Source organism: Mustela erminea, chromosome 1, assembly GCF_009829155.1.
Source record: "Mustela erminea isolate mMusErm1 chromosome 1, mMusErm1.Pri, whole genome shotgun sequence".
Classification (NCBI taxonomy): Eukaryota; Metazoa; Chordata; class Mammalia; order Carnivora; family Mustelidae; genus Mustela; species Mustela erminea.
The window spans coordinates 182,813,214-182,838,210 of NC_045614.1; the positions used below are offsets into that span (position 1 = coordinate 182,813,214).

General features: G+C 36.3%; 1 protein-coding gene across 3 annotated transcripts in view; it reads right to left on the reverse strand.

The window, feature by feature from the left end:
• Window positions 1–24,393, reverse strand: part of CADM2 (cell adhesion molecule 2) — a 1,075,448-nt gene extending 1,051,055 nt beyond the window's left edge. For 2 of the 3 annotated variants that reach the window (XM_032352192.1, XM_032352186.1), the window contains exon 1: window positions 23,718–24,393. In XM_032352192.1, coding sequence (XP_032208083.1) covers window positions 23,718–23,778 — 61 coding nt within the window. In that variant the 5' untranslated portion in view covers window positions 23,779–24,393. The remainder of the gene's footprint in view (window positions 1–23,717) is intronic. The other variant, XM_032352199.1, reaches the window with a different exon arrangement.
• Between the last annotated feature and the right edge of the window lie 604 nt (window positions 24,394–24,997).

Here is a 24,997-nt window from a genome sequence, read left to right on the forward strand (position 1 = left end):
TCCATTGGATTTTTCATAAAATTTGTTTTAGTAGAAATTGACATCTGTGGAATTCCAGATATAATGATAAGATTTCAAACGACTACACAGAAATAAGGAAATCTGTATTTTCAGTGAACAAAAAAATTGATGTAGATAGGAAATCTCCAAGAGAAGAAACAAACTGATTTATAGGGATTTGTTTTTAGGATGACATGTACAAATCAGAAGAAGATGCATTTTCTAAAGTATCTGGTACAAAATAAAAAACTGATGAAATACCTCTTAATATTCATTTTAGCAGTCTTAGAGCACAAAAATGAAACATCAGAAAAATTTCAAGGCTTTAATATTCAAAATTCAAATAGAATATATGGAAGTGTAACTACTACATTTCAAAAGAAGTTCCATAAAGAACTTTAACTAAAAAGACAATCTTTTAAAAAATTGTATGCTTTGGGGGCACCTGGGTGGCTCAGTGGGTTAAAGCCTCTGCCTTCGGCTCAGGTCATGGTCCCAGCGTCCTGGGATCGAGCCCCGCATCGGGCTCTCTGCTCTGAGGGGAGCCTGCTTCCTCCTCTCTCTCTGTCTGCCTCTCTGCCTACTTGTGATCTCTGTCTGTCAAATGGATAAAATCTTTAAAAAAAAAAAAATTGTATGCTTTGTAATTTGTATCTATATTTTAGTACAATGTATTATCATTTCATATTTTAATGTTTGATATACTTTGAGGGCTGAATAATTAATCTATTTTATTTTAGCAGAAACTCTAATTGTGTATTGTCTATTAAGAAATTAGTTTCATGTCTTCAGACTAGTATTATTGCTTAAAATCCAGCTCAAGAACAAAGATGATATTTGATATCATATACATATAAGCAAATTAATGTAATCCAATCCTAATCCTTTCCTCAGTATATACCCACACATCTTTGCCTTTTCTGTAATATTCACTCAGTTAAAAATGTTGTGTGTGTGTGAGAGAGAGACAAAATAAAAACCTAAAAGTGCAATTGTTTATATGCTTGGTAGAAATATCCGTCCAGGATTTTTAGCTTTATATGCCCATATTTAGTTCATGTTGATACAGACCATCTGCATAAATCATCATCGAGAAAATGGTTACTATGTGTTTAAGACACTTTTAAAATATATGGGTATATATTAATTTTGAAATGCTAAAATGGATTCTCTTTTATGGCTATATCTAGAAACACAAATTAATAATTCATTTAGTGGGAAAAAAAAAAGCTGGCCAATGTGCATTTCTATGATCCTAAAACTGATAAATCCTAATAAGAGTTATTTTTCCACTAAGAAAATTGTCCTTTTAGGGCAACCTCAGAAAGACAAATCCACAGTATTCATATTTAGCTAAAACTCAATAGAGAGGGGAGATATCAAATCTTGGTATCCTAAATGTATGCCTAGCATGTCAGCTACAAAACTCCAGGATGGCCATTTAACAATGGATTAAATTATTTAATGGCAGTTTAGTAGTTGTGGCTGTTCTTTACACCTTGCTTAAAACAAAATGTTAAGACAGTGTGAGTAGGGTTTCCCTTGTGGTTTAAAATAATATCTTCCACTAAAATATAATTGTACCTGAAACAAGAAAGGCAAAAGAATTTGACCACCCCATAGACTTTGGCAACAGTTCCCACTAGTACATTTTTTGGCTATGTGGCTGATATTTGATTTCAATTTGTTTCTGAAACCCATCTATACAAAAGTAAGATGACTCCAGGAATATAGTTTAAAAAAAGAGAAAACAACTCTTCGCAATACATTCCCATTTACTTGGAAGGAGGGAAAGAGGGAAGGAAGAAAAGGAGGGAAGGAGAGAGGGAAGAAGGAAAAGAAAAATGGGCAAGTAGAAGCTGTCTACACTCTAATATAGAAATGCTCTTCCAGTTGCCTCCACAGCTATTGAATATCCAAAATGCCTGAGTATCCAAAATTATATTGCTGTTAAAACATTTTATGGTTACTTTTCTTCCAATACTTATTTATAGATTTATAAACAGTAATATATTACATTACATCCTCTCTTTTTCTTCTTACTATATATAGTCTTCCTTAGATTTTGATATGAAAGAATATAATGTTATATTATTTTTAATTTTTCTGTGATTTTTTTTCAAGGTTCTCCAAACTTTCTCATTAGAGTACATTTTTGATCCTACAAAACACCACTGAGCCATATGCATCCAAAATTTTGAGGGCTTAATGCAAATTCTGGATTTTACATTTACATTTATTTTTCACAATGTCTCTACAACTTATTAAGTGCCCATTATTTTCTGGAGATGATACCAAGAATATTACTTTGTTAATTAAGCCTCACAACACCTTGTGAGATGGATATCACACTTGCCATTTTTTAGGTGAAATACCTTAGGCTCAGAGAGGTAGAATCACTTGCTCAAAGTAACAGCAACAAATGAAGACCAGAGGCCAGCTATGTAATTGCAAAGACACAACATACTAACCTGTACCCTGTGGTTAACGTTTCTCTAACTGCAGGTAATGATACGACATAAAACATGAAACAGTGGCTGCTTCTGCTGCTGCTAAGCATCTGCTGCTGCTTCTTATTATACTAGAAATCCCCAAAATGAAAAGATAGAATTGAGCCTAGAATACAGTCTTACTGGGTTACTTTCCAAAATGTGACTAAATGAATGATTTGAGAACATGTGCATGTGGAAAAAAACCCAAAAAAAAACAAAAAACACAAAAACCAAAACCCCAAAAAGTCTCTTATCTGTTTATATTTTGCTGTTCATAGTAAATTAATTTGAAACACATTAATAGGGTAAGTGAGGTGATCATCACCCTGAATTATATTTCCTAATTCTGTTCTTTCCGTGGCAATTGTAAAATCCACAGGCTTAGCAATGGGTGGGAAAAAAAGAATGTTCCCTGCAGCTGCAGCTGACTTTCTGGCAGACGCGGAAAGCAACTGTGTTGGCAGCTTAACCAGGCATCTGGGGCTGTCGGTGAATTAGTCTGAGTACTGACCTTCTAGATCGCCTATAAACACTCTGCATTTGCCTTGCTCCATAATGAAGGGAATTTAACTCTTTGTATGATTATGATTAGAGGTTATTATGAAATGCTCTCTAAGTTAATCAATGCAACCTTTATTTAATGACATACTTACAAAGGAAATAACAAGCATTTGCTTTTCTTAAGAAAGAATTCTATTTGATAAAAGTGAAATTTTGGATTAGTTGCTACTTGTGCAAACTGGTTTCATGAAGAGCTGTCTCATGATTTGAGGCCCTTCAATTCTCTTACTTTATCATTAGGAGAGCACACTTTTAAATCATCCAGTAAAGATGAAAAATGCATTTATCCTTTTAGACACCAAAAAGTATTTCACCACTTTCTATTCTAAAGTCTAGTGTCCTGCCTGGAAATTATCTCTTAATTAAAGTCTAAAGCACTCTTGGAGTAGTTTCAGAACATTATCTTTGTTTTGAGCCTTAATGAATATAAAAAACAGTTGTTTATGGTACTTAGTGTAAAATTATCTTCATTTATTGAAGTCTATTCCTGGAATGACCAAGCTTCTTCTCTCCATTTAAGGCTGTTAATTTCGAATAGTTTAAGGTTTTTCTTGTAAGTGTTTTACAAATGAATATTTCTTCAGTGACCCCTTTTCTAGTTATATTATGTCTCTCTTTATAGAGAAGAGGGTGAAAACATATAATGCAATGAATTATCTATACATACACATGCATTTTAAAACAAATGGAATCATATAACAGGTTTATTGGCTATATACTCATATATCAATAGTATGTCAAAATGTCAATATATGAATATACATACACATATAATGCATGCAAATTTAATAACACATCCTATATCCGTAGAATTTTATAAACATAGTAGTAATTTATTTCACCATTTTATAACACTTTTGCCTAATCAAAACTTTCATTTCATGATAAAGGCATAGTTATATCCTAATCTTTGCAAAGTATATCCATTGTTCTAACTGCTGAATTGGTTAGTCTTCAAGTTGCAAAAGACCCTGGAAATGATCCAAGTCTAACACCCTCTGAAGAACTGACCCCTAGAGAGATGAGCTGGATCCCCAGATGATGGGGACCCAGTGGCACAGTCATCAGAACTTTAATTCCTGATGCCCTATCCCTTGTACTTTCCATTTACACTATGCTGCCTCTGAAATAAGATTTAAATAGGGTTGAAATGAGATCATGTTGAAATCTAAAGTACAGCAGAGCTTATTTTAAACTTTCATCCAATTTTGCTATAACAGGTTTCTTATGCAGAATTTCCCCTATGGCCTATTATAATCTTTGGTTTTATTTTTTTCACATAATGCAGTTATAATTCCATGACTTCAGACAAATTTCTTATATAAAGAACACACACACACACACACACACACACACACACACACACACACACATACCCTGAGCTAGCAATGATTAACAGCTAACATAGGAAATATATTAATACTTCTAAAAATGTTCTTATAACATTTTAGCATGTAAATTATCCTGCTCTGTGTTCCTTCATTGTTTTAAATGAGGAACAGCAGTTCTGTGGTTTATTTCAAGTCTAAACAAATCACATTACAAATATACTCAAATGATCTATAATCAAATAGGGGACATGATATGCATGATGTGTTTTTTTAAAAAGGACTTAAAGAATGCTCCTAAATTATAACTAATATTAACTAGGTGTATTTTAAATACAGCTGTTAATATGGTTTCTGTTCACCACAGGAAGTTGCTTAAAAAAATAGTCTTTTATTTAAGAAATAAATCAAGATCATTATACTGGTTCATGCACAAAAAAATATTAAACAAGTGCTTGCTAGGTAGTGTTTTAGAGACAGAGATAAAAACAGGAAACAATATTCCTGTACTCGCAGAGTTTAGTGTCTCCATGGAAAAAGAAGAATATATAAATAATAAGACAATAAGATAACTTCAGAGAGTGATGCAACTGTCTTAGATAATATCAGGGCAATTACTTCAGAGTATTAGCACATTTAGTTTAATTTATGTAATGCAATGCATAGGCTAATGTTTGACAGAAAAATCTTCTGGCTGCCATGTCTGAGTTGACAAGTTAAAAGGCAAAATAATATGGATTAAATGCCTTTATATCCTTTATATCCAGATGTTTAGATTACCAAACTAGAATATAAGTTTTTCATTTCTAAATGCTTGTCATGTCTCTGCAATTTACACCATTTTGTTTGTTTTTAAGTACAATGAGAAGACAATTTTTTCTCTACAAGTGACTTTATTCTCCTACAAAAGTTTTTATTTTAGAGGTTTGGATGAGTAAAGGTCGTTCTCTGAACTTTCAAGTTCTCCCCAGTTTTAGAAATTTTGGTTTGAAAGAAACAACTGTCCCTTTAAAACACCTGCTGATTGACATACTAGGATTTAAATGTAGAGACTGCTTTTGAAAGTTTTGTTTTGTTTTGAAGTCAATATCTCATGAAAACAAATCAATGCTTAAGCCACTGTTCTGTTTTTAAGAACTGTTCTGTTGTGGTGTATTTCCCAGTTTCACCTCCGATTGTACGTAGCCAGTAATAAAACACTTTCTGAAAAGTTGACAATTTGTAAACTGCAAAGCCACAATAGAAAGCACTTCTCCTGGACCTGACCTGCAAAATGCAACTGCTTTCTAATTATTGTCTTCCATCTTTTCCACTCATATTAATACCAATGTAATAAGGCTAGAGTATTAATTTTAAGACATATTAGATCTCAACACAAAACCAACTAGAGGAGTTATATTTAGAACATTTTCAGTTTGTTATAAGGTGTACATGAGAGTGTATTAAGTTTGTGGTAAGATATTCCCCCAAAGCTTATTCACTGGTGTTATTTTTGATCATATGTGATTAATATTAATTATACTTACCTGTTACAGTGTTAGAAGTTTTCATTATTTGTTCCATCCCACTACAGGTAGGCCCTGGATATGATGCACTAAAGATTATCTGAAATTCTTACTTAGTTCTATTCTAATCTGTTTCACCATGTACGATGTCTGTATCCACTGGGTCTATAAAAATTTGATTTGTTGATATTAACTATAACTTTATATCATGCCTCATTTGGAGATTCTTTTGAAAAGAGACATATGCTTAAAGCTACAAAAGATCTACATTCACTCTCTCCACTATACTGTTGCTTTTATTCTCATAACGATCACTTTTTCACCTATTCTGCTATCCTGTTCTGATAGCAAAATAAATCCAGAAATCCCTTACTTATTGTTGTTTTTCTTTAGCCTACCTTTTAAAGTGGAAAACCACCTTTAGATCCATGAGATATAAATCTTTCATCGTGATAAAATGTGGCAAGATGAAAAGGAACCTCTACAGGAGTTTCCAAAGGAGCATTTGGAAAGATAAGATGAGGGTCTTTGAAAAAAATGGCATGCCAAGTAATCTGCTGTCACTGATTACTAATAGTCAATGGCCAATGCTACATTGCCTGATTAATCTTTATCGAAAAATAATTGTAAAAAAGACCTCTTTTTTTAATACCAGCTTTCCAAGAAATAAGAAATGAAAAATGCATGGAATAGTTTTGGTATTAGTTGTGGAGCTTCAGTCCAAGGGAAAAGTATACTGCCAGAAATGTGCTACTCCCCTCCCTTCTGATTTTACTTCTAAAATAATAAACAGTCATCAAAGTTACAATATACATTTTTTGTATTTTTGATCTTTAAGAAATAAAATAAACCATAGACTTTCTATATTCTAGAAGGAAAATAATTTTGAAATATATTCACTTAGGATTTAGGTATTTTTCACCAAATATGCTTTATTTGAAGTATGGTATATTTTTAAAATAGGCTATCTAAAAAGCATTGGACCCGATGACAGTGTCATTTAACTTTCCATAATGTAAATCTAGTAACTGACATATTAACGTTGAATATCTTCTTACTAGTATCACTGCTAGAATGTCAACTTTCAGAAAGTAGATTATTCATTATCATAAAAGCACTGTATAATTTTGAGCCTATAGATATGGCAAACTTATGATTGTCTTTCATAAATTCTTTGTCTAGTCAAAGCTTTACTCCCGTAATGATAGTATCAAAAAGCTAGATAGGATTTTTGTAGTAAAAATAATTAAAACTGAAAACATAAATACTGACTTTGGTATAATCTTAATTTTTTATCTATTTATTGTTTGATTTCTTCACACTTTAAGGTGGTGGCAGTATACAATGGGATTTAGCTAATCCTTAGGAAAACTGATAGAAAAATCAAGACATTCCTCATGCATGAATAAGCTCAGTTCCCTTATACAGTTCCCCCATTCTGAACTCTTACTTGGTAAGTGTTTACTTACTGGCATTCATCCTAACACTCGGGACTTCCATTTTAATTTCATTGGGCCAGAAGGCCAGACATAAGTACAGAAGTCTAAAACACTTTCACTTAGGTTTATTAGTCTAAAAGATGTTCATCTCAGAGATTATCTCTGCACTGTAAGATGACATACCATGGAAGCACTCTGAAATTCCATATTGATTCTGTCTTCTACAGATAAAAGATTTTTGAGATAACAGAAAACACAAAGAGTTTTCTAAATAACATTCGCTTTGCTATTAAGATAAAACTTAAATGTTTTATAATGTAAATAGCAGCAAGGAGGATTTATTACATCAGAAATAAAGAACATAAATTACTTTTGTCCCCAGTCAAAATAACAGAACTGTGATTCCACGAAGAGGCACATGGGTGGAACCCTTGAAGAACTTCAGCATTATTTTATATTCAGGTTTTCATTGGAGAATAAGTTATATGATATACTCTTCTCCAAAGGTATTGTAAAGTCATTAAGAAACATAAGTTACATGTTTGTATATAATATGAGATGTTATTTAATGGAAAAAAGTTGTAATTCTCTTGTTTTCTCTTATCTACATTTCCTAAACCTAAAAGTATCTGAAGGTGTAATTCTTACCAAGAAAAACACCTCAGAGACACCAGTGTACTAATTATACATGGACAGTGGAAGAGATTTTTTGTTACTTAGTTTGAAGTAAGTGTGCTATTTTATTTCGAACTATTGGGTACCTCAAGATCATTGGAAGGCACAGCTAACTTAATGATATCCTGAAACATGAAAAGATTAACTGACAGCCTAACTGAAGTCAGTTTTCTTACAGAAAAGTAAATTAAGCAAACAATTTCTCTACAAGGAGAATTTTCTTATTTCTTTCATTTAAAGGCTTAATTAAATTTTCAAATAATGAAAATGTTTTTCTTGAGCTTATATATTTTATGGCATTTTTATGTTTCAATATTTCAATAATGAAATATATTTTATTTCAAATAATGAAAATGTTTTCCTTGAGCCGAACAAAATATTACCACTTTAAATTCTGACTCAATTAATAGTAAGAATTTTGGCAAAATCTGAACAAAATTTTACCACTTTAAATTCTGACTCAATTAATAGTAAGAATTTTGGCAAGGGAAATAGCCAAGTCCAAAACATTTTAAAATACATAATAACATAAATACCTGATGATTTCAGGTTATCTTAAATGTTAAAGAAAGAGAAGTTGTACACTATGATAAAGGTTACTACTTAGGAAGAAAGTTTTTTTCTGCTTTATGAAAATATTGCTGAAAACAAAATATAAGATCAATATAAATTTAGTTGGTTAATAAGCAGTAATGCTACTAAGTGACTGTATCTCACCTCATGCACTTATTGTATGAAATTGTTTAATGAATCAAAAACAGGACCAAAGAAGTCACTGAGACACAAAGATGACAGAACAGCACCACCTAGTTCTCTACATAAAAGTTTCCAAATATGCATGCATCTCTGACTTACTTGGGAAAACTGAATATATTCTCAGAATAAATCATTTAGCATGAAACTACACTCTTGCAAATTATCACCTGCAACAGAGCATTTACTTGAATTGCTTTAATTTTAAAGTTTCCTTTAAAAGAAAAAGAAAGCAAAATTAAAGATAATGGTTTAGCTGAGGTTTTTTAGCTGTGCATTGTACTGTTTTCTGTAATCCAGATAAATCAGTCTCTAAGTAGAATAACTGTACATGCTTGACCACCACCATTATGATTTCCAAAGTATGTATCATTTTGTTTACCCTATGTACTACAAGATGTATATCATCTACTCCAGGGACACCAATGGGCAATAAATAACAATACAAAAATGCCATACAATCTGTTAGAAATATGACGTCATTTGGATGTTGAGGTCATCAGTCAAAGCTAAATATTAAAAGAAATGATATAAAGATATCGAGAATATTCATAGCCCACTTATGTTATTTTACATATTTTAACAGTTCACATAATGGAAAAAAAAAAAAAGAATTCATTTTATTTTTAAAGTCTTTAGGTGGTATCCTCATCTCTTCTCCAGTTTTGTTTACCAGTTGTTCTTACTTCAATCATATGCAGGGCAGTTTGAGCAGGAGGAAAGATTTCAAGAACAACATTGACTCAGCAGTCACGAAAAGCATAGGTTTTAATCAGGCACAATGTAGTATTGTAATATAAGCAAGGGACGGAGTTTTAATATATATGACACAGTGCAAGGAGCATTGTTTCTGGAGAGAACACTTTAAAAATGTTTTCCCTGAGGCATCAGCAGCTCTTTAAATGACTGTCGCTGGTAACATCAGAATTGCTCAAGCAGAACTTCAGCTCTAAAAAACTAAATATTGTTGCTTGTTACATAGATCCTTCTCACAGACCTCTTCTCCCCTACATTCCCTCTGCTGACCTGGTCATCTACTGTTCTGGCCCACTGAGTCTTTATGAAATTAAATGAATCATCCTCTTGAACAAATCAGTTAGAATAGAGCATGCTTGAATATTTCTTGTTCACTTGTCAGCTTCTTTCAAGTTGTATTAATAAAAAAAAGAAAGAAACTGGAATCATACTGAGAATGTTTTCAGGATAAACGACTGGAGAAAATGAGAGCTCTTTAATCCAACCTTAAATAAAAAATGTTAAAAGCTCAGTGAGGTTTATAGTACTACTATTAAATCAGTGATTTCATATTTTCATTGATATACCCACATTATGTAGCCACTGAAAACATATTACTATAAAAATGGAATTTTTATTTCAGAAAATAAGCTAGGGTGTAGCATATTTTGTTTATCCAGTGTCTCAGCTACTAGACTATAAACTCCATGAGGGCAGAAATAGTTTCCACCTTGTTTCCTTGTATATCTGGCATTTACAACACTGCCATCAGGTAGGTATTTGTTGAAAAATGAATCAGTGCATGAGTAAGTTATGCTTGAGAAAACCAAAGACTATGAAGAATAAAACAGTTATAAAATTTACACATACACATATTAAATGCAAAAATAATACAAAATCAATATATTGTATATATCAATATAATAATAAATCAATATTTTTATTATTCTCTAATAAAAAAAATGACTAATGGCATGAGCACTGGGTATTGGATGTAAGTGATGAATCACTGAATTCTACTCCTGAAACCAATATTGTGCTGTATGTTAACTAATTAGAATTTAAATAAAAATTTTAAAAGAAAAAATGAAATAAATGACTAATGGCAGCAATTTACTAATTTTTGAAGTTGATCTGTGGATGCAATTTCATGAGAAAAGCAGCTATGACCCAAGCTCAGGCTGATGACTACAAAATTAATTTATAAAACACTGATGGAGATAGAAAGCTCTGAAATTTATGTATCAGAATAGAAATCTCTTTACATGTGTAAAATCTTTAAATACTGAATAATGCATGGGTAAATATAAAAATTAAATTTTAGTGAAAACTATTTTAAGAATTCATGGTTAATGCTACACTGTGTTACAAAATATCTTTAGGTGAAAGTTGAAAAGAAATATGCCATTTCTGCAGTTCTCAATCATCCATTAGATTCTTCTATAATATGTCTCCAAAGAATGAATGTGGTTCCATTTTTTCAGTCTACAGAAGAGACCAAGCTACAGAAGTAATGTTAAGCATCTGACTCTTGATTTGGGCTTGGGCCATGATCTCAGGGTTGTGAGATCAATCCCTGCTTCGGGCTCACACTGGGCATTGATCCTGCTTAATATTCTTTCTTCCCATCTACCTCCCACCCCCAAAAGTAACTTGTTCATGGTGTCTAAAATAGTGCCATGGCTTGGAGGAGAACTAAGGTCTTTTGAATCCTACCATTATGTCTTGCTGCTGCAGGGGACATCCAAAATTCAAAGTCCAAAATAGTCCAATGAGATTTCCTCCCTCTACAGAATAGAGAACTCTCACTACAAAAGAAAAGACACCCACCTGCCAGGCCAGTCTCACTACAGCTTCCACACTAACTGTAGTTTGTCATGGTTGCTATCTGTGTTCTACTCAAGGATTAGGGCTGTGTATTAGTGCCTCTTCCTCTATCACCAAGTTACTCCCATTCTCATTTAGTAAACCAAGATGATATGAAGGTTTTAGGAGGAAATATCCTTAATATCTGATCAAGTTTACTGTTAGTATATGATAAGACCATCATTAAACGATAAAGATTGTCTTCCCAACTTGTCCCCACCCATCCATTGAATACTGTCATTTTATTACAAAATATACTTTCATGCTGTCCTATCCATCAAGGATAACCTGTTCTGCTTTGTTGGTAGTCTGTATTTGTGTAGCCAGTAAATTTGGGTAAAGCAAAACGAAGATTTAAAGTAAATCGGACCTTACTGACCTCTACTGGATCTCTAAAACACCTCAAATTTATCCCTGTATCAATACCTTTATCTTAGCTATTCCATGCAAGTGAAAAGATAGGAAGAACTGAAGTTTCAAAATACCACTAGTCTTACCTCATCTGTAGCATTTCTATGTTTAAAAAAAAAAAAAATAAGTCAGTGGACATGAAACTATCATCTTGACCTTTGACCTTTAAAAATAGATGTGTAATTGTTACTGAAGACACAACTTCTTTTTCATGCTAGTTAGTATCAAATCTTTCTATAAAGATGATGCACTTAGTGTAGTATTCTTTTGAAGAATATAAGGGATATTGTTTTTAATTTGGTGACTCTGACAAAAATGTTGTTCTGAAATGTTTTTGTTACTATATAAATTAAAAATTCACTTTCTGAGTGGGTCATTATGTCAAAATCTGTTGAGAAATATGAAGGTGTAATTCTTCCTCACATTTCCAGTGTTTGATATACTAAGTAGTTACACATAAAAAATTACAATGTCACGTCTAAACATGGATTTATAAGAATATCCTCTATACAAAGAAAATTCATCAACATCTTAAAATATTTTTGCACCATAACAGTGAAATAGTCAACAAAAACTGCTTCCCAAACTACCTTCCCTTTTACTCACTAGGCTCTGGAAAGTCAGTCAGCAAGGGCCAGACAGAAGCCACTTTAGAAGGTTATTCTTCTGTGGCTGTTGCGTCATACTGACAGTCACATTTTAACACAAAGAAGATTTTAGGTATTCACAGTAGCTATGGGAGAATATAATTCTTAATATCAGCTCCACAAAGTAGCAATAACACTTAATAAATTGAACTAGTTTAATCTACTTTGGATATTTATTTACTAAACGTGCATTTCTACATGAAGATGATACAGTGATTTTGACACCTGCCATTAGGTAAATCTTAAGTTAGCCTAGGTAATAATATCTTTTCAGATGCTCAAAGTCATGAAACAGTCAAAAATCCAAAAGAGAGCAGGAAATTGATTTTTAAAATTTGAAGAAAATCTGTATGACTTTTAAGAAAAGCTACATTTCACTGGGACTTTTAAGAAAAAACATTCTTAAAACACTTTATGTGGAAATAGAGTCACTACAAATTGTAGAAAGCCTTTTCTCCCTTGGTGTTCAGCTCCCAGTAACTATATTTAAATTCTCTTCAAAGAACAGTTAATATTTCCATCCTACCTCCCACTGTCTTTCAAAATACTAAAAGGGAAATAAATCAAATTCAACCACAGCAAACATGTGTCCTCAATTGTGGATGTATGACTAAGCATTAAAAAAAAAAAAAAACACCTCAAAAACCAAACAAAATAAACCCCACAATATTTAGGAATTTCTTTAAAAGGACTTTTAAATAAAATGGATGTAACTCCCCCAAGTTAAATTAAGCAAAATGCACCCTGGATCTGTACTTCAGAGACTACTCAGAGAATGTCTACTCCACAGCTTGGCAATAACAAAAGCAGGTCAGTCCCCACTGATAATCTGGCAGATCAAGGTCAGCTTGTAATTCCTCTTTGTTTATATATTTATCCGGAAATACCAGCTACTCTAAGAAGAACAATAAGATGATTTGGTTTCATGTTTACCTAAAGCCATCTTCAGAAATATTTTGGGGGTGAGGGAGAGAAATCTTAAGTAAGTAGAACAGACAAGGATTTAGGAAGCCCAGAGAAAGCTGGGAGATTCAGAGTTCTGAGACAAACGTTTTCAGTGCAAATTTGAACTGCTTACCTAGCTGAAAGCAATGATTCAATGTTTTTGTGAAGTAAGTCATTATTTAGAATTGTTTATGTTTCTTAGTAGCCATTTTTTGACCTTCTCTCTGTACATTAAATACAAATGAAAATTCATTGCAAATATTTATTCTATTCAGAATAGTGTATTGGCATTTTGGCAGTTAAAATATAAATACTTAAATATTATTTGGATCCAATTAAAGAGATGTGTCAAGATTAAATGGATTGGAAGAGAACTAATCAATCAGTGGGATGAAAACATAAAAAAAAAAAAAAAAGACATAGACCAGACCTAGATTAGGCGTTTGAAATAAATTGAAGACTAAGACCCTGTACTCTAGGAGTTCATAGTCCAGTACAGCAAACAGATAGATAAATACCAAACATTCAAAATGCTATAATAAAAATATGCATAGGGGTTATATAGATCATAGTATCGACAATATAAAATGCTTAGTTCTCTCATCAGCTAAGAAGACATAAAACTTCAAATAATAAAGGGCAGATGGTATTCTTTTGTCTAAACAAACAAATCAGATTTTGGTCAAAATTTTTATAATTAAAAACTCCAGTAAGTTCCTAGAGACTTGTATTTTTTAAGCTATCATTAATAATATCGTTGCTTCAAATATGCAGTTGTAAAATAAAAGGTTAAAATTTTTAGTATATATCAACTTTTGCTTTTTATTGTTATAGCCATGAATAAAAGAAAAAGTGTATTTACAAATTAAACTCAAATTTCCTGATGATCTACTAGTCAGAGGAATACAAGTCAAAGGGTACAGTTAATATAAGTACACTCAAACTCAGTCAATGCAGGAAAATATCCTCTTTATAAATGGTAATGAGTATTAAATGAGCCAATTCTTATAACCATTCCTCCACAAATAAAGTCTTTATTTAAAAAGAAAAGTCCCTCTCTCTCTCTCTCTCTCTGCTTGTGTTGAGTTCGATGTCCCTATATACTTTCATAGTTGTCCAAATTGCATCCCAATCAAAATCTGAAAAAAATCATGTCTCAGATTTGGCAGTGCACTGACATTTGGCAGCCCATGTGATTGCAAGCAATTAATACTATCTGAAAATCTATAGCCTCAAATAATAACCAGCATAACTTCGAGATCCCACCATAGCAAATGTGTTAATGGGCTAGTTAGGGAATAGAGTATTGATTTAAGAACAGTTTTTGATTCTTATTTCGAGAGAGTGAAAGGAACAATCCCTATTCAAGATAAGGGATACACATTTTCACTCATTATTTCATTCCCAGGGCAAAGAACTATTTAGAAATAACAGATACTGTATTATGTATCACAATGGTGAATTTCATTCTGCCTTGGCAGGGTAACTAGTAAGCGCAGAATGTAACCGCTTGCTGTACTGGAGTCATAGATATATAATTGCCTTCAGAAACATCCTTCTCTGAATACCACCTACACATTAATACATGACAGTGAACTTACAGCCAGACCCCTGTTCTATCCCACATGATCCTTGAAAAGGCTTTGAAATGAGGACACGTGCATAATTAAGGCACACTGAATATCACAGTACATGTAACAAACTAGAGTATTATGAATCCTTAGGGGAACCTCATAGAACTAATACATTTTCTAAAGAAAGCTGCACATGAGTAAAGAGAGCCTAAAATGCTAATTAGATCCTCTCAGTGAAAGCTATAGAAAAGTTGATTCTTGAATCCTGAAGTTGGGCACAGAATGGAACATTTGTATACAGAAAGACTGAAGAGGGGAGAAAAAAGAATTTGACATAAAAGACTCTCAATAGATGATTTACACAATTCATGAGAAAATAAATAATGCAAAATAAAAATATAACAGTGGGAGAATTCCAAACCTCCTGAAAGGGTTAAGTATGAGAACTGATTCTGTATTAGAAAGGGATTATGTAACAACAGAGGGAAATACTCAGCCTAGCATATGCTAATTTAGTCAGCTTTGCCAGGCGTTTCTGTGTGTTTGGCTGGCTGACTCACATTCCTTCCCTCTTCTTTTTTGCCATTTTTATTATGAAAGTAAGGAGGTTGAACTCTCACAAAATGCAATAATAGCAATAACAAAAACAAGTAAAAGCACATTGTATGTGTTTTATTCTTGCTAAAACATTGGGGTATGCGTCATGGAGGTTGAAAGGAAAAATCATCCAGTCTGTACGTATTCAGCATATAGGCTTTAGCAAAACTCCCTTTCTTGAACCATTCTTCACTCCCCGTTAATTACTTTTAATAGGTCTTTCAGGTTAGTAGCATGGTCGGGACTGGGGTGATATTATACTCCTGGAGAGTGCAAAGGAAGTTGAGTTACTAGTCAGACCTCAACACATAAAATAGACAGCAGTAAAGGAATGACAATTAAACGACAAGCTTATTGTACATTTTTTTATTTGCTTTTAAATACAAATATTCTAATCATCTCTCATTTCGACCTACATCTACTACTTAAGATAGGAAGGCAGGGGGCATATAAGGCATGAGAATGAATGGAAGATATAGGTGTCATGGTGTTTTCCCCCGGGGGGGATACAGGACAAGCTAATGTAAAATATGAATTCATTAAGACAGTAAAAAATGTATTTTACACACTATAAATTTTAGTTCTGGATGTTTAAGTAAACCTTAAGGGAGTCACTTGCATTTTTAAAGGCAAATACTTTTAGCAAAGAAGCCAAAAATATTTCTTTATAAGAACAAATTAATTGGTTTTATAAATTACACTGAATCAATATAACAGCTATACACTTAGCAGCTGGCAGCCCATCCTTGTCAGGAAAGGTGCTTTCCACTCAGTTCCCAACGATGACTTTAGGTAAGCAATGAATGCACAGTCCCTGTAAATAAACCATCGTCAAATACATAAATTGTTAGGGGATCAATTTGACCAATAAAAGGACCGTTGTTTTCTTAATGTGAAGTGATTTGCACTATTTGATCATACTTAGCTTTAAGATTTTATGCTCCTCAAGCAAATGATTCCTTATTTTTATTTTCTAAATAATCCCTAATGATTACAACATCTAGCCCCCAGAATAACTGTGGCTAAACTGGGGTTTCCCATTCCGCATTCAGATGACTGAAAAATAATTTGAAGATTCAAGTAAAAACTATCTGTTGACTTAGAAAGAGTTATCCCAAATGTTGAATAATGACTGTCTTAATATTTACTTCAAAGACCTCTAAAATAGAATGTGAATAATTAATAGATAGCTCTCTGCAAGGCAAATCCCCTTACAACCTCAGTCCTGTGTCTCTTCAGGTAGCAGTAGGGTCTCATCACTCAGTTTCATAAGCAGGAAAGGAGATTCAGAATAAATGCTCAGCTCTAACATAAATTCAAAAATTGTAAAACCTGCTTGTGTGTTTTTAAGTGGAAATGTTAATCACTGTTAAAGCCTAAGAAAAGTTATTCAAAAATACACTTTTTAACCCTCATAAAAAGGGTAAAAGGAAACGACTGCAAACAAAATAAACTCTTGCCTTTTCCTCACACCTCATCCCTGAGAGTCCCAGAGTCTGATTACTTACTGAATTATAAAGATACTCTTCCGTCCTAAAAATAACGGTACACTTTAAATTTGTATATATGTGTATAGAGAGAGATGAATGATTGAGGGATGTTTCCTTTTTGAACAATTATATCTCTGACTTTGACATTAATATTTAACTGACACCTAATTAAGCAGAATATTTAGTTTACTAATTTTTAAATATACTACATACTTTTAAAATGATAACAATTCATATCTGTTTAAAGAAACCCACTGAGCACATTAACAGAACCAACTGGGCTCATTTCTTGAGTAAAAATCAATATGCATAGTATGTTCAATTCTCTAGCAAATGGAATAAAAACAAAAAAAGCAACATTAGTTTCTATTATCTGATACGCTTCCCTGATAGGCTGCCTGTAACAATTGGTCCAGAACTATTACTTTTATTAAGGAACCTATCTGATGCTTTTGCCTGTGATAAGTAATATTGTCCAGAGAGGAAATATTCTCTACTGATTTGATGTTAACAAAAATTCTACCTCATGGTGCTAAACTATACGAACATACCCTGAACAGTTTATTTCTATTTCTTTTAAAACTACTCTATTCTCATAACACAAGAAATGCTCTAATAATAAAAATAATGACTCAAAACAACAACAAAGGACTTTTTTCTTACTTACTAAAAGAAGAGGATAACAGACTATTTCCTAGCCCAATATTTATTAGGTCCAACACATGTAAACAACTGCATAGAAATCCCATTTTTAACTTTGCTATTTATTGTCATGAAACTGGCCTGTGTCCCTGATAGTTTGCAAGAAAATAAGCTATTCCCCATGAGCACTGATAATTTTATTAGTATTTATTTATTATATCAATCTCCAAACAAAGTATGTATTCATTCTTTCTTATGCTTTGTCATAAGCTCATATGATTAGAAATATTCTGTAGGTTATCCATGATTATAAAAAAACTGAAGGCTGGTTCATGTCTACTGCAAGCTATGAAAAGACTTCCCATTTCATTCATGCCACATGACTGCTTTCCCGTGTGTTCGTGTGTTCGCCTGCCGCTGCAGAGCACATTAGGCCTGAGATGCCATTTGCATCATCACACAGCAGGGGGCTTCAGCTGCCACTGCTCTAGGTTAATCCTCACCCACCTCTTTACACAAGGAATTTGCAGAAGATGCCTTTCTTTGATACTAGAGAACTGCACTCCAAAAATGCTTGACATTTTCAAATAAAATGTTGGCAATGAACTTGTCCTTTTAAATATTTTAGGTTAAATCAGTAAATTTAAATCATGCCCTTCCCTTTTTTCATGAAATGATTTGGTGATCTGATCTAATGCAAAATATCTGGGATTTGAAATCAAGGAAAATAAAAAGAAATGGGTTGGAAAATGTCATGGCAAGAACAACTGATCAGATTATATTCATTTAAAGATGTATATCAAGAGCCACTGCTATACACTTTCCTATAAGAAAATAGGTTCCTAAACCAGTACATCCTACAAAATGTTAAAATTAACTCTTGAAGCATTATTTAACAACTAATTAGGACATACCTATTATTCAATCCAACACTATTTATTATGCATCTGCTAAATTAAGAATATGAGGACTGCACAGGTAACAAAGGGTGAGGGCTTGCCCTCAGGAAGCTTAAGTTTAAAAATCATTTTGCCCTGGAGTTGTTCTAAGAGGGTAAATGGTAAGCCTATATCTGCCAATTCCACAAAGAACTATAACTTCACCTTCTGAGTTCAGCTTCCTCAGTTCGTGATTTCTCTTCTCACTGATTCCTCAACCTACTCAGCCAGCTGTTACACCATGGGTGATTTTGCCAAAGATGTTTAACGAGCCTATTAAAATAAGGACTCTTTCTCAATAAATCTCACGGAACACACATCAGCATTATTAAATAAAACATCAATATGATAGGTCTATTTATGTTATTAATGTACCCTATATTCTTCATAATAAATAAACCTTGTCTTGATCTTCTGATACCCCATAGATTTCTTATTTTAAAAAGAAAATTGATAGTCTCTGATGCTGATTTTAGGCCACTTTAAAATGCATGATTCAGTTTTTGTCTTCCAGTATTTCTGTACTTCCATTTGCTCTTTAAAAAATTCAAGTAATTTTTTTCTTTAAAAAAAAAAAAGGCATCTCACTATTTAAATGTGGGGCAAATAGTTCTCAAGTATCTGATCATCCAGTGGAGAAGGCAGAAAGAGGTCTCTCAATTGATGCTTACTTTTGTCATATTATGCTCCCACAGTTCTAATAGTTGTAGAAATGGGGGAAACACAATGAAGTAAGCTTCCATACTTCCATATCTTGATAGAAAATTAGCCCAGAAACTCCTCATATTTGCAGGGAGATTTTCTTAATTACTAAGTGTCTGGGTTTTGACTGTTTAAATCATAGTCATTGGCTCTTATGTACGGATTCTACTTTTCCAAGTTTTAGCTGTTAATCAAAAAAGGGAGGAATGCAGGAACTGCATTCAGCATAAGAAATTAGCTTGACAAGACTAAGGTTATTACATGTTGAAGGACATGAATGGGAGAGATGTGCTTTTAGGAAGTATTAAGTTATCAGTATTTTATTAAGTGTATGTAGGTGTATTTTGTACTTCATAGTGTACTTTCTAAAAAGGTAAGGGGAGGTTCATGTAATACACCAAGGCTACTAATAATCTGTATGTCCAATTGACCTTCAAAGTAAATCATTTACCAAAATGTCTCATGGAAAACAAGACAAAACCAAACCAAACCCTGAAGTCCCAGTATTTGTGCCGGATGTGTTTTTTCTGTAAGATTAACTCTAAAAAGGAAACAAAGTTCTCAACAAAATCTCTATGCATGTCTATTTTCTGGTTATATTTTGTCCTTTCTTTCTTGCCCTTTCTGGGACTGTTTTCTTGTGCTAAACAAGACAGTCTCCATCTTTGCAGTGCTCCCTCAGGCATGGAAAGGGGATATAGCATCTGCCAGGGTAAGCAATTGAACTGGATCTACTCTGTAACCAAGAGAGGTTTTAGTTACAGGTGGCAAGCTTTTGCACGCCTCCTTCTAAAGAAATTCATTCCTCTAAACTGTTCCTTACCCTTATTCCAGATTTTTCCTCTGTCTATGATGGAGGAAAATAAGAAAGCATGCCCCATAAAGTAATACTGAAGCAAATTTTGTTATCTAAGTCTACATTCCAAGTTGTGCTTTGGTCAGAAACATGTTTATTTTCCATCTAATGATCCATCTCCATTTCCTAAGAATCCATTGAAGACAAGCTGGTAGATTTGTAAAATAGAACTATTTAAGACTTTTTTTTTTTAACTTATTTTATCAGTGACTTGATTGTTACCACTGGTTCATTAACTCTATATTAACAAGCCAAAAGGTTGGCTTTGCTTCCCAGAAAAAAGCAAAATATTGGTGACAATGTAAAACACAGAGAAGATACGTTCAAATGAGTCTTCTTGTCTAAAATAAGGCATAGTGCAAGAAAGGGGATAATAATACAAAGGATAAATAAATTGATTATAGTATTACTTAAGTGATAGGCTACGACTACAGTTCTGATAAAGCTAAAATTGAGAAGCTGTAGACTGCCTATAGCATTTGCCTAGTCATAACTACTAGCAGGCAGAACAGACTCCTTCCAGCCAGTATCAGTTGCTCACTAGTTCCCCCGCCACCCTTCTCTCCCTGCACATAGAAAGGAAAGATCTGCTAAGTATTTAATCTGTGTCCAGGAAATAAAGCTTTCATTTTACAACCTAACCAAGTCCTAATAAAACAGTAGGGTGGTGGGAGAAACACAAACCTGAACCCTGAAGCAATGTTTTTAGCCAAGAGTAAGACAAGGAAAGCATGAGCAATTTGTTTGAGCAGGAACTGACAATATCAGCAAAGTGTGATGTGTCTGTGGAGCAGTGTTTGATAAATGTGAGGCAGCCATAAACATGAGAAGACAATCTAGTGATGCTCTGTGCCCCCCTCCCCCCTGAGTTCTTTTTTTTTTTTTCTTTAAATCCTCTTCTCTCTTTTGGTGTATTAATATGGCCCGATCTAAGATGCTCATAAGTACACAGAGATTGCTGGGTTGGGGCTCTTTCCCTGGTTGCTGTATAGGACGCTTATTTATTTATTATATTTGGACCTGGTGCTAGTGCTGCTGTTGGTTGCAGTGGTGCATTTTCTCTGGCATACCCACACCCCTTCCACCACCACCTCTAGTCTGCTGTGAATAACAGCACTTTTTAAGCAATTAGTTTACATACTTAATAAAAGAGACCCATGTCCTTAATAAAAGAGAATGCAGCTGATGGAATCTCTCTGGGTAGAGAAAGAGTAAATCCTCCTCCAGGCTAAGAGAGAATGAGACACCAGCAGACAGTTATTTTGCAGTGCACTGAATAGACAATTCACGGGAAATGTTGAAGGCAGAGAGGAGGCGACCCCCAAGTGCAGTCCATTGCCCACATGTTCTATAATAAATAATCTTCTCACACCAGCCCAGCAGTGAGTGCAGTGACGTGCCGGGGCCAGCACACACAGATTGGCAGGGAAAACACATCCAGCGGTGTCGAATTTTCATCGCAATCACCAAATTAACTGATTTCCCCACATCACACTCCCACTACCAGGCGTGGAGCGCGCTCGCGCGCACGCACGCACACACACAGACACAGATAGACACACACGCAGAGCTGAGAAATGCAAGTTACTGAGAGGTGAAATGGGGTATCTAGGAGCACGTTTCAGTCTGGATTAGAAACCTAAAGTAATGTGTCAGCCACCCGGGGTTACTTGTGAGAGGGTGGGGGTGTGAACGGTGGGAAATGGGACGAGGCAGCGTAAGCAGGAAGAAGGCTGTCTGCTTTCTCAGGGATTCTGGCACATGATATATCTGAAATTTACATCCAACATAAAACACGTAAAATATTGTAAGAAATATCTTTGCAAGGTCAGTTAGTTAATTCAGAAGAATTCCGTCCACTACCTCTTCTTTCACATTCATAAATACGCATAAATAAAATACATCCCTGTCTATATCCTGGAAGATAGGAGACAGGATGCATTCCAAGAACTTGCTGAAAGATGGTTCATTGACCTCATTTAAATCCTCCGAAGGCCGATTGGGTTTTGCATGCCTGTGGGTCTACTTGTGTCTTACTTCCAGATTCCTTTTACCCAGGGACAAATAAATTTGATCAACTTATCTTTCTCACAAGTACAGAAATGATGACAGAGGGGTTAGAGGTGGGCAAAGATTTATCAAGAAATAAGAGTTGCCTAGCTTTAAAAATCCGATCGACCATCATTTCATATCCATCCTTCCTGTATCTCACACTCAAGCCACATCCCTATATTACTACTCTCTTAAAAGCAACAATTTTCTGCCTTACAGCCTCTGCCCACCCAGCCCTAGCATGCCGCCTCTGCCTCCACCACCACCCGAAGTGTGCTCTCCTCATGCACTCCTACTCCATACATTGCCATTCATTTCATAACCAGCGTCGTCCTCCCATTCCACACAGACCCCTCCTCCCTCCTCCAAGAGAGGGTCTGAGGAAAAGTGCACCCCAGTTCCCCAGCCACTCTGCATCCAAACCCAGTGATTTGCATAATAACAGTGTTTTGTGCGGTTTCCCTCCACTGCGGTCGCAGGGGTTCTTGCATTTCACGTGAAAGGATAATATTAATTACGAAAAGAAGCGGCAGAAAGCAGAGCGGATGGAGAGGTAAGGGAATCCAAGCGAAAATCCCTTAGCAGTAAAGTAACTGCTTAGGTGCATATATTTCTTTGCTTAAAGAAAAATAAAAAAAAAGAAAGAAAGAAAGAAGGAAAGAAGAGCAAAAGAAAACTACACAGACTAATTAATAAAAAAAAAAGAAAAGGTTTGTTGATAAAGTGGCTTTGGGTGTTTTAATTTTTCCCTCCCCCTTTCCTTTTTTTTAATTTCTTGATTTATTCTCCCCCCCCCCCTTCGCTCTTCCTCTCTCTCTTTCTTTTCTTTCTTTCTTTTTTTTTTCCTTTTTAAATCCCAGACACAGTCTCCTCTCTCTTCTTAGGTGAATGACACGTCTCACAACACATCCTCACCCCCCCGCCCCCCGAGATGTTATTGCAATGCACACAGTGCTGCCGCTGCTGCTGTTCTCGCCGTCTCGGTAGCTCGCTCCCAGGCTCTCACTCACTTTTTAAAGATACACGGATATGATGATGGTGGGTAGAAGGGGAAAGAGAAAGGCGACCCGAAACGGGGGGAGGTTAGCCAGATGACAAGGATGGAGAGGGTCGGTCAGGAGCGTGATGTGGGAGGTGGCTGGTGGGGGTTGGTGGGAGGGTATAATGTTCGGAGAAGGCACAAGTTGCCAGCCAAAAGGCGTGGGAGGTGGGGAGGAGGGTGGCTGGCGGGGATTGAGAGTGAGAGATGTAGGAAGCTCAGGTGAATGAAAAGGCGAAAGGTGCCGCGTAAGGGGCTGACTGCTGGGAGAGCAAGGCTGAGCCAGCGCTAGAGATTCGAGGGGCTGGAGCAAACTGCCACTGCCCCCTGCCGCACCGGGGAGTAGGGGGAGGGGGTGGAAATCGCCGGGGACTGGGGGACTGAAAGGGGAGAGTGGAAATATGGGGTGGAGTGGGGATGATAGGGAATGGGCGTGAAGTTGATGCTCCCCGCGGCGGGGCGGGGATTACCTTGTAGCAGGAGCCCGCAGACACTGTAGAAGCGGAGAACGGCGCTGCGTTTCCAAATCATGGTCCCTTCTCTAATGGGTTAGGGAACGAACGAGGGGGCAAGGAGATGCTGGTGAGTGGGACACCAGAGTGCAGGGATCCGCCGGTGTCCTCCCGGCGCCTGCTGGACGCACGGTCCCCGCCGCTGCGGTGATCGAACCCTCGGACTGGATTGGAGGCAGCAGAAGCGGCAGCTGCGAAGCACCCGCAGAATGGGGTTTCGGTGGGCGAAATAGTTTCTTCTCCTCCTCCGGCTGGTGGTGCAGCCGCGACAGCCCGTCAGCCAGGCACGGGTTCGGAGCCTGCCTTCCTTTCGGCGCTCACAGCAAGTCCCAGAGCCCGCCGGGGCTGCCCGAGCAGGTGGTGCAGGGATGCCGGGGTGTTGGAGAAGGTGCGGGCGAGGGCTGCAAGGAGTGGGTAGGTCACGGAAGGGAGGGGCGGGGGCAGAAGGGGAGCAAGCAAGCAGCAGCCGCCGCTCGCGCTCAGGGTGTTTTGGGGTCCTGGGAGGGGAGGTGGCAGCGGTAGAAGCAGCGGTTGCGGCGGCGACGGCGACGGCTCCCGGATGCTCGGGCTGCAGTAGCAGCAGAGGCACCCGTGGCGGCGGCGGCAGCGGCGGCGGCAGCGGCGGCGGCGGCGGCGGCAGCGGCGGCGGCGGCGGCAGCTCTACAGAGCACCAGACACAAGGGCAAGCTCAGCGCGGCGGAGGCCCCGCCCCCACCCTGGCCAGGGACAGACACCGCCCCCTGGCCAATGGAAGCACAGCCGCCTACCGGGCCTGGCCAATGAGAGAAAGGCATGGGTGGAGACAAACGCCGGGAAAAACAAACAGGCTTCTCAAGGACCCTTCGGGCAGGAAGAACTGAAGCCCCCATTCACACACCCCCCGCGGGTCTTACCTCTTTAGAGACGCCTCGCCCTAACTTCACAGAGGAGACACCCGCCTTCATTAATCCGTGTCTTGCTCTCAGGAATGGTTCAGCCAATCGCCACCGCGAGGGGGCGGGGTTAGCCATGATCCCAGCGGATTCTGGAATCTGTGGTGCCTGGGCCAGGTCCTGAGTGCGAAGTTCTTCTGCGCATTTGGACTCTTAGAACAGATGGTGGCTGCATCTGCCCACTCACCAGCTGCAGTAGCATTCTCTTAAAGCTCCCAGCAGCGAAAGAGAGATTGCAGAAGGCGTGGGAGAGGCTAAGTATAGGGAGCGGCACACCTACCTGCCTACAAGAACTTGTGAGGCAGA